This window comes from Phoxinus phoxinus, assembly GCF_949152265.1.
Source record: "Phoxinus phoxinus genome assembly, chromosome: 21".
Taxonomy (NCBI): Eukaryota; Metazoa; Chordata; class Actinopteri; order Cypriniformes; family Leuciscidae; genus Phoxinus; species Phoxinus phoxinus.
Genome location: NC_136896.1, coordinates 21,750,000 through 21,759,891, shown reverse-complemented (window position 1 = coordinate 21,759,891; position 9,892 = coordinate 21,750,000). Strand labels below are relative to the sequence as shown.

At 37.9% G+C, this 9,892-nt stretch overlaps 1 protein-coding gene across 2 annotated transcripts in view; it reads left to right on the top strand.

The window, feature by feature from the left end:
* Positions 1 to 212: 212 nt before the first annotated feature.
* oplah (5-oxoprolinase, ATP-hydrolysing) overlaps positions 213 to 9,892 on the top strand; it is a 42,609-nt gene continuing 32,929 nt past the window's right edge. Inside the window, exons 1-7 of one of the 2 annotated variants that reach the window (XM_079595332.1) lie at positions 213 to 377; positions 2,556 to 2,739; positions 2,924 to 3,115; positions 5,393 to 5,507; positions 6,381 to 6,504; positions 7,288 to 7,483; positions 8,167 to 8,332. In XM_079595332.1, the coding sequence (XP_079451458.1) occupies positions 2,569 to 2,739; positions 2,924 to 3,115; positions 5,393 to 5,507; positions 6,381 to 6,504; positions 7,288 to 7,483; positions 8,167 to 8,332 (964 nt within the window). In that variant the 5' untranslated portion in view covers positions 213 to 377; positions 2,556 to 2,568. Of the gene's footprint in view, positions 378 to 2,555; positions 2,740 to 2,923; positions 3,116 to 5,392; positions 5,508 to 6,380; positions 6,509 to 7,287; positions 7,484 to 8,166; positions 8,333 to 9,892 lie in introns of those variants that run through there. The other variant, XM_079595333.1, reaches the window with a different exon arrangement.

Here is a 9,892-nt window from a genome sequence, read left to right as displayed (position 1 = left end):
AATATGGATACATAAAAACCCATTCATGTACCCGAGTTAAATTAATATAAATATCTTCTTTTGTGTTCCGCAGATGAAATGAAGTCAAACAGGTTTGGGACCATGTCTATGTTAATGTTTGGGACATGAACTGAGGAATTCGCCTTTCTTCTTGAGCAATCACGCGCCAATATTATCCACCGCCCCTGGGCTCAGTCACGTGATATATCTCAGAAGGCGGAGACAGTGTAGCAGCAGGAAGTGGTGGTGGTACTCACTGTTACTTCTACGGAACTTCTCAATATCGAAGCGGGGAAGTGTGGCTTCATATTTGTAAACAGTCAGTGCGACACGAGAGGAATCGTCTATTTGTTTCTTGTTTCACTACTGCTTCAAGTGTAAGTACAGCATAACATGCTCATGTTGTAATTGCCTGATTGTTCATGATGTATGCAATGTATTTACTGACAGAAATATTGCAATATTGCTTGTACTATATTGTCAGTGATCTTTAGCCTAGTTAAGGTTTAAGGGATTGTGCTGCCCTTTAAGCTTTTAGTCTAATGTGCACCTATTTTGAACAGCTGAGCATCTGCAGACAGCACTGCGTTTTATCATAGCATTTAACTGTTCATTTATTATTTGCATATACACGTTCTAATTTAAAATGATAGTTCAAAAAAATGTTGTTCCAAACCTGTATGATTTAATTTCTTCTCTTCTTTTTGCAAAGAGGAGGAAGAATCTCTCTCACACTTATTTTTTTTCTGTTCTTCTAACATCCTTATGTCAGCATCCTCATTTCTTGTGTTTTTCGTGTGATATTTCTGTCATTAATGTTGTTTTTCACGGATATTTCTGGTAGAGATGGGAGAAAGCTTCGAATCAGTTAAACCAATTGCTTGTGATGCCTGCTGGTCAAAACAAAAACTCATGTCAAACATGCATCAGCTTTTACAAACCCATTGCAAATGTTTTATTGAAAGTATCAGATGCAATTAACTAATCATTTATTAACATTAAATATTACATGTCTATATAATATGTCTGTATAATATGTTTTTTTCTGAGTAATAAAAATTTGGTCGACCAAACCTCTTCTAGTCGACTAACGATTAGTCAAATATTAGTGGGCAGCTTTAATAATATGTCTTATTTGATAAATTTTTAAGGCTTGTTTTGTTTGGTCTATGGATGGGTCAGCTAAACAGAGACTATTAAATACTATTATTCCTTTTAATTATACAAATACCTCATTAAAACATTTGCAAATGTATAAAATTCCTCAGAGATCAGGAAATAGAGACCTAGACACTTCATACTCAGGTAATAGACAGACACTTGTTCAATGATTACTGAAATCACGTGACTTTGGCAGTTTGAAAAACTCTCCGAATCACTAATTCGAAACAAAAGATTCGTAAAGGTTTCAAAGCTTCATGAAGCAGTGTTTTGAAAATGGCCATCACTAGTTTCTGGCAATAAGGAGCTAGATGATGTCATAGACTTAATTTGTATGATGGGCAAATGCAACATTCACAAAACAAGATACCTTCAATTTAAACCTACCATAAAGTATTTGCTTTGGATTTGTTTACTAATATTATTTAAAAAAAATCGAAATGGTATTTCTATGGAAGTAAAATAATGACAAATGTTTTTGAAATAAAAAAGTCTGTTGAATTGCACTACTTGAAAAAAATATGCATTGCATTAACCATGCTTGCATTTTAATGCATTGTATTTTTAGGCCTTGCATTTTTTTATGAGCTGAAATTCAACATGGTTGTATATTTAAGCTGTGAATATTACAATTCAAAACATTTCAAACACATTTTCATTCATAAATATTCAATTATCCATTTTCACCTTTCATATTTCACTTCCAAAATATTCAAACTGTTAAAAAATACAACCTATAATATTCAACGGGCAATTTTCGGTCCACTTTATTTCGCTTTACAAATTCGCTTCCACAATTTCAGTGGTTCAAATTCGACAGTAAATTCAACAGTGACCTTCAGGAACTGTAGGAAAATCAGTAGATTACCGAGCATAATCTCCATCTGCTGTTAATCAACCTCACCAGCAGACGGTGCAAGCGCGTGTTGTTGACGAAGACCAGAGCAACAGTTAGAGCAAGCCATTCATTCATAAAAACTGATTTATAGAAATGTAAGTGTATTTGTGATTATTATGAGGGCTGTTTTCATGTTTAATTCAGTGTCTTCACGGTCCCTGTGTAGTCTACATCCATCTTTCTCTACGTGAACAAGATTACAATGTTATTCCCCCGATGCTGATGTACAGAACAAATGTTACATTTGAGGTAGACATATATTTCTCTTGGTCACACACTATATATACTCTCTATACTTCACACACTCTGGGGACATCAGATTTATTTTACATGAAAAACAGAGTAGCTGAAAAAAACGGAACTGAAGAAAGAAATCAGTTGTGAGTAAATAAAGGCAGAATTAAAATTTTGGGTTAATTTTAATATCCTTTAAATAGGTTTACAAAATGTTGAGATCCAGCCAGTGTGTCACTTTTAAATGTTGTGTTCATTGCAGTCTTTGTCCCAGCATGGCTGAAACTAAAGGGAAGTTTGATTTTGCGATTGATCGGGGAGGAACCTTTACGGATGTGTTCGCCCGTTTGCCCGATGGCAGAGAGAGAGTCCTAAAACTGCTGTCACACGACCCCCAGAACTACAAAGACGCCCCTACTGAGGGTATTCGGCGAGTACTGCAGGAGGTGAGGAGAAAACCTTAACATATTTGGATGTAGATCTTATTGAGAAGAGTTTTTTTTTTTTTTTTTTTTTGTTTATTGATTAGATCTGGGGAGGATAGTTTAGAATGTAGAGAACAGAAGTCTGCACATCAATGAAGTATCGCATAAAAGTCCACTTTGTCTGTTGGGTTCATGTATTGAACAGGAAACGGGGCAGAGCTTTCCTCGAGATCAGCCCTTGGACACTTCTCAGATTGGCTGGATTCGGATGGGCACCACAGTGGCGACTAATGCCTTACTAGAGCGACAGGGTGAGAGAACAGCACTACTGGTGACACGCGGATTTCGGGACCTTCTACATATCGGCACGCAAGCGCGACCTGACCTGTTTGATCTGGTGAGTAAAAATTATCTAAATTCATTCCAGAGACTTGGTGTTGACTAGAAAGGGGTCATTATAAGAGCTAAGGCTATTTTCATAAACGGACATTTCACCCCTCTCCGTTTTCAAAAATAACATTGTGCACACCTGTCAGTTTTCAGAAAAGTGTTTGTTTACACAAACCCGTGCATATGCCGTCAAGAGCATGCCAAACCTGTAGGTGGCAGTGTAACGAGAAGCTCAAGCCCACGTTAGCCAATCAGAAACCCGAAAATAGTCACATACTGTGACGTCGGCTGCCTAAAACTCAGGTTTTCTCAGTTTACATGCAAACGCGCAAATTTTTCAGAGGCGAATTCTCCGTTTGCGTGTAAACGAAGGGCACAAACGAAGGGAAATGTCTCCGTTTTTCAAAATAATCATGTACATTTAAACGGGGCCTTAGGCTGGCCACACACCAAATTTTAAGTCCAATGTGCAGCCCCCAATGATCTGGTGGATGTGGCCCGATTCAAGGCTTCTCGCAACCGACTTGTCCAAAAAATCCTCAATTGTGTGGTGTCATTATGATTATTTTACAACTCCCGATTGTGTCGGAGCCCGCACAATCCCAAATTGTAAGCCTATGAACTGATACCCGGGCTAGCCAATGAGAGCGAGCAAGGTTCACCAATGCTCTTGCGCTCTTCTATAGCTGAAATGTGGCAGCCACAAACATGCCACAAAAGTGGAGTATTGAGAAAAACAACGATCTCTGATATTTAGAATTTGGACTGCAGTACCGATTTCGACCACTTGTAAACGAACCATGGACAAATTCATGACAACAACATTGCTGAGTATTTTCCTAAATTGATATTTTTACCTCACGCAGACACACTAAAATGACAGAAACTGTTCTACCTTTAATGTTAAGAGACATCTAGCCTTTATTATGTATATCTATGCTGCCATCGGCTCACTAACCACGCCCCTAGCACGAGCTTGCGCTGCAGAGGAGGGATATTCTTTGCTTTGTGAGAATATTCAAGTCTCTAATATTATTTATAAACATTTTAAAATGACTGAATATAAGACTGTAATTGTAAACGATAACACTTTCTTTCTTTTTTTGCCCTCGGTTCGACCTCCGGGCCTCCGCTGGGCTCTGCCCATTTTTCCAGCGATTTCAAATATTGCCAGTGGGTGGAGTTAGCCTCTGACCAGGGGTTTAGTTACCCTTTAACAGCATGGTACTTCTAAGCGACTGATCCAGGGTTAAGAGTTTTGTCCAAATGTATAAGGGCTCAGGGGTTGCATCTTTGAATAATTTGCCGCTACTATGCCACACCACCTCAAGAGTGAATAAAAGATTAGTGGGAGGGATGATCAAAAGTGAGTTGGAGATGGAGAAACAGACCTGCTGTTACTAGTGGTTTGAATCGCTGAGTCCAGAAACATATGTGACACAACTATGCAAATGCCGACATGAGTTCTTGGCCAATAGAGTATACCGTGCCATTAAAGTGCCTGTCTCATTATTCGGCTACGTTGTCCTTCAAACTGTCCATCTCACAAAAACACTTCTTTCTTTTTCTTTTTTTTTAGCAAAAAAGACTTCTTGTCCCAAAAAGTTGATTTTAAAAAGTTGAGTCAAATGTTACAACTGTTTGTTTTCTAGAGTAAAATTCTTAAATTGGACTAATGTTTGTGTGTTCTGAATTGTAAAATTCCAGTATCATATTTTTGTTAAAGCTCTTGGCTAAAGGAGAACACGATGAAACCACACTGATTTATAGTCAGGCAAGGGTCAACTATATAGTGAAGTTAAATCTTAACAGAAAGTTTAAACTCTGTTCTCAGGACAAGATGTAAGCACATCTTATTTTTCATAAATGACAGTCTGCAAAAATCCTATCTGCCACAATTCCAGTGTCCATTTGGGATACATACCTGTAGTATATTGGGACCATACCAGTCAATATGGATGTTGTAATAATGTAGCAGGTTCTCCGGTTTCCCCCACCTCTTAAAACAGTACGGTAGTTTTTGCACAAAAAAACAGTATTTTTCAGAGAATCAAAGTACACACTGGAAATGCAACTGTATGAAACCCCAGAAGAAAATGAATGATAATACCAAATTAGGTTAGTCTTTTAACAGTGTTTCATCTCTCCACTGAAAATATGTTCACCACTGAAAAACTGTTCACACCCAACAATGCTTTGATGAGATTCCAAGATAATCAAGATCATTTTGTTGTTGCAGGGGCTGCGTGTGAGTGTTTCAAAGTGTGTGTTGTTGTTGTTTTAGGAGGTGTGTATGCCGGATGTGCTGTACGAGGAGGTGATTGAAGTGGAAGAGAGGGTTATTCTCAGACAAGATTCCTGTCAGCTTCCCAGAAACGAGCCCAAACGAATAGTAACAGGTGAACAACAGGTCAACATCTACTACATATACCTCATTTTAACAGGTCATATCATGACGTATCATGGTTTTCTTGATCTTTTGTAGTAAAGGACTTTATATATAAGGACTATTTTACATCAAATTAATTCAATCACAAACGATGTATTGTTAATTTTAGAGGGCAAAACAGTATCCTCACTGCAGAAGGGCAATTATTGAAACCGAGCTGGGAAAACGATTTAGTCTGAAATTGCACAACTTGTCACAAAAATGAATGCATTAACATTAATATGATGCCGATTCAGAACCAATGTCAAGGTTAGTACAGAGGTAAATTACCTCTAGACATCCTTAAAGGGATAGTTCACTTTAAAATTAAAATTCTGTCATCACTTACTCACCCTCAAGTTGTTTCAAAACTGTATGAATTTCTTTCTTCTGCTGAACACAAAGGAAGATATTTTAAAGAATGTCGGTAACAAAACAGTTAACTGGTCCCATTGACTTCCATAGTATTTTTTTTTTCCTACTATGGAAGTCAATGGGACCAGTTAACTGTTTGGTTACTGACATTCTTCTAAGTATCTTCCTTTGTGTTCAGCAGAAGAAAAAAATTCATACAGTTTTGAAACAACTTGAGGGTGAGTATATGATGACAGAATTTTCATTTTAAAGTGAACAGTCCCTTTAAAGCATAGCAACAGAAATGGCATGTACAATTCATATGGTCACAGAGTGAGTGTAAAATGGCCATTAAAGCTATTTGGAGTGTAAGAAACCTTGGCTAACATTGTATGTTAATGTCATATGAAACTAGTTTTGTTGGTTTATACAATCTCAGATAAGTATCACTAATGTCAACTCAACTGCATGGAATCTCTGTTTCTCTCAGGCAGTACTGGAGAAAGTCTTGAGGTGTGGCGTGAGTTGGATCTTCAACGTGTTGAGCAGGATTTGAGACGTGTGCAATCCAAAGGCATCAGAAGTCTGGCGGTGCTGCTACTGCATTCTTACACGTTTGTATAGATCATTATTTACATCTTATGTATTTATTACATGGCTCTCTGGAATATGTTTTTTTCTATTTGGTCAATTGCAGCATTCTGTGATCTGAAATTTCTTAATAATGACTGTAATCCATAGTAGTGCTGTATATAAGAACCCCTCACCTGATTAACAGAAAACGGCACTTTATTTTTTTTTTAAGAATATATTTTACTGTTCCTACAATTTCTTTGTTGTTTAAAAGGCAAATTATTGTCAATAATCACATCTAAGCAATAATCTAACCCCTCATTATAATCTCAGGTAGTGTAATAAAACATTTATTACACTACCTGAGATTATACTGAGGAGTGGGACAGTGAAAGGGGTAAAACATTTATTTAAAAAAAATATATATATATATATTTTGTTTACCTGCAAACAGGCCTGTTGGTCTACTAGTCTAACTAGTTTGCTGATTCATCTGCAAGAACCACTAAACACAAATCAACAAACTCTGCAAGGTGCAGGATCTTGCAATGCAGTGTCATGAGAGGATACCTGAGGGCCAAAAGGTGGACAAGAGAGAGTTATTTGATTATTATCTGTGTAGGAATGGCTCACAAATACTCATGACTTTGTATAAAGGGGGAGTGAAAGTGGAACACCAGTTGGTGCTGGTTTAGTTTGAGTAGATGAAATGTCCTAATGCCCAATGTGCCATTATGTCAAACACTGAAATAATTACAAACACACTGAGACATTTGATCATATTGATTGAAATCATATTTATCATTCCTGATTGTGTGTTTCAGATGGGCGGCTCATGAGAAGGCTGTGGGGTCTTTGGCGAAGCGTCTTGGTTTCACTCAGGTGTCTCTTTCCAGTGAGGTTATGCCTATGGTGCGAGCAGTGCCTCGTGGGTACACTGTTTGTGCTGACGCCTACCTCACACCAAAAATACACCTTTACCTCACTGAATTCACTGCGGGCTTTAAAGGAGGCTTGAAGGTATGTGCATGTGGTGCATTAAGCAATTTCTGAGAAACGTTGTTGGATACTGTCGATATTTGAAATCAACCCAAACAAACACACCCCTCCCTTCATTGCTCCATCCCCAAAATGCACAAACACGCAATGCAAGAGTGGATGACAAATGAATGACAAGAACAAAAACTGAACAAACTGTACTGTACACATGATTATATACAAGCTAGAGTCGCCAGCAGCACACCAGCTCCAAACAATAACATAAAAACTGTCCTGTTACTATAGCTAAAATTACAACAACAGTGTATCTTGGTTCTGTGAAACATAGCAAAACTGATGTAACTCACTTATGGAGCAGAAACAAGACAATTTCAGCGTCCATTTTTCAGGCCTTCCTGCTTAGGTCTCTCTAACACTGGAAAGCTTTTCTAATGTCCGTGTGGGTCATAAATCATAAACCACCTTTTTCGTGTTATATTAATTTTCTCTTTTGTAATGTCTCTCAGCCATCTCTCTTTCTGCAGTCTTTCCACAAATCTCCCTCTTGCTTACTTTCTCTCCTCCCCCATCATGAGTGTATACGCCCCTTACTGCTGATTGGCTTCAAGTGTGTTGTGGTGCTTGGTCCGAACCACTTTTAACAGTGTTTCTCAGAAATCGCTTCCTGCACCTTTAATTTAATACCCCATCTCTCTATCTCTCAGGGTGTGGATGTGTTGTTCATGCAGTCAGATGGTGGGCTGACACCAATGGAGCAGTTCTGTGGCTCTCGGGCAGTTCTCTCTGGTCCTGCTGGAGGAGTTGTGGGCTATGCTGTCACATGTTATGGGTTTACGGAAAAGAAGCCCGTCATTGGTTTCGACATGGGAGGTAAAAGATCATCATTTACTCATGTTGTTTAAAACTCCTATGACTGACTTTTTTCTATGAAACACAAAAGGAGATGTTCACTACGATACCGGTGATTTACAAGAAACCCACATCAAAAGAAAGTCTTCATCATCGAAATGCCCTAAATGAACTGCTCTCACTACAAAAAAACAATTCAAGGGGTGGCACATGTCACAAACCTAGTGTTCTAACAATTGAAACCTCATTGTGGGACATGTACTGTATATCACGTAATATCTTACCTGTCCTTTTTCTTTTCCCCGTTTAATAACAAAACAAACGAACTGTGAATTAACACAACGAATGAGCCATCATACACTAAGGGATCAAAGAACACAGACTTTACCATAAAAATCATATATAGTGCACAGGCATGAATCAAACAGAAAGGGAATCATTCCACTTTCCACGCAAGCGTTCTCTTTTATACTGCCCTCATTGGTGGAGACACGCGTTGGCATCAGTATGTGTCTCCAAGATTGACAAATGAATGAGCCAATTAAATACCTGCGTCAACCTGCTAAAAACGAGAGAGAGAGAGAGAGAGAGAGAGGAGACAAGACACAAGTCACACTGATCACTGCCAAGTGAATTTTTCCTTCTCTGCAGAAGGGAGAATGATATGATATCAAATATAACCAAATCAATTTCACAACAAATAGCAAAGACATTGTTTAATAAACAGGGTATAGGAAAAATATGGGACAAATCTTATGTCATAGGGATTCAATACAGGATTTATAATTTCATCTATAAATGGGGACAACCCTGATTTTTATGTGATGATTGCCATCCCTAATTAATAATAAAATTTCCTATATAAATACCCTAATAAACAGAGAATAGTGCTAAATAATATATAGTTGGCTAAAGAAGAAATTGCGACCTATGATAATGAACCTAAATTAAGCATTGACAGCCAAATGATCTTTACTGACATCTCATGTTACCTTTTATTTTTCGACAGTTCAAAGTTCAGAGGGGCAGCAAGTCTGAAAAGTCACTGAGTCAAAATCTGGCTACACAACATGCATCCTAAGTGTGCAAAATATTATTTACAGTGGATCAAACACAGTGAAGGTATTAATATAGCCACATTTAGAACCAAAGATGGGCGCGGTATGACCAAAAATGTATATCACAGTATTTTTCTAAAATACCGTTTCACGGTATATGACGTTTTTTTTTATTTTTCTTAGGAGCGGCAGAAATAGCAGTTTCCCCGATAGCTGCTGTACACAAAGAAGCGCTGCGCTCCTAAATCAGGATAGATAAAGAAAGATTAAATGAAAATAACATAGAAACTTTTCTGAAGACAGTCATTTCCCTTTCAAAGACACATTATCTCTTTAGAACCGAATGTGTCGTCGCCGACACAGATCAGCAAGCTGTATTCATTGTACCGTAACTCTTCAACCGTTTGCATTATCAAAACCATTCAAATTGCCCCTGACAGTAGACAACATGCGCTTTTCGCCAATATACGGCTTATTACGGTAATTTCATGCTTTCCGTCAGCAAATGACAGCGGGCTTTCTG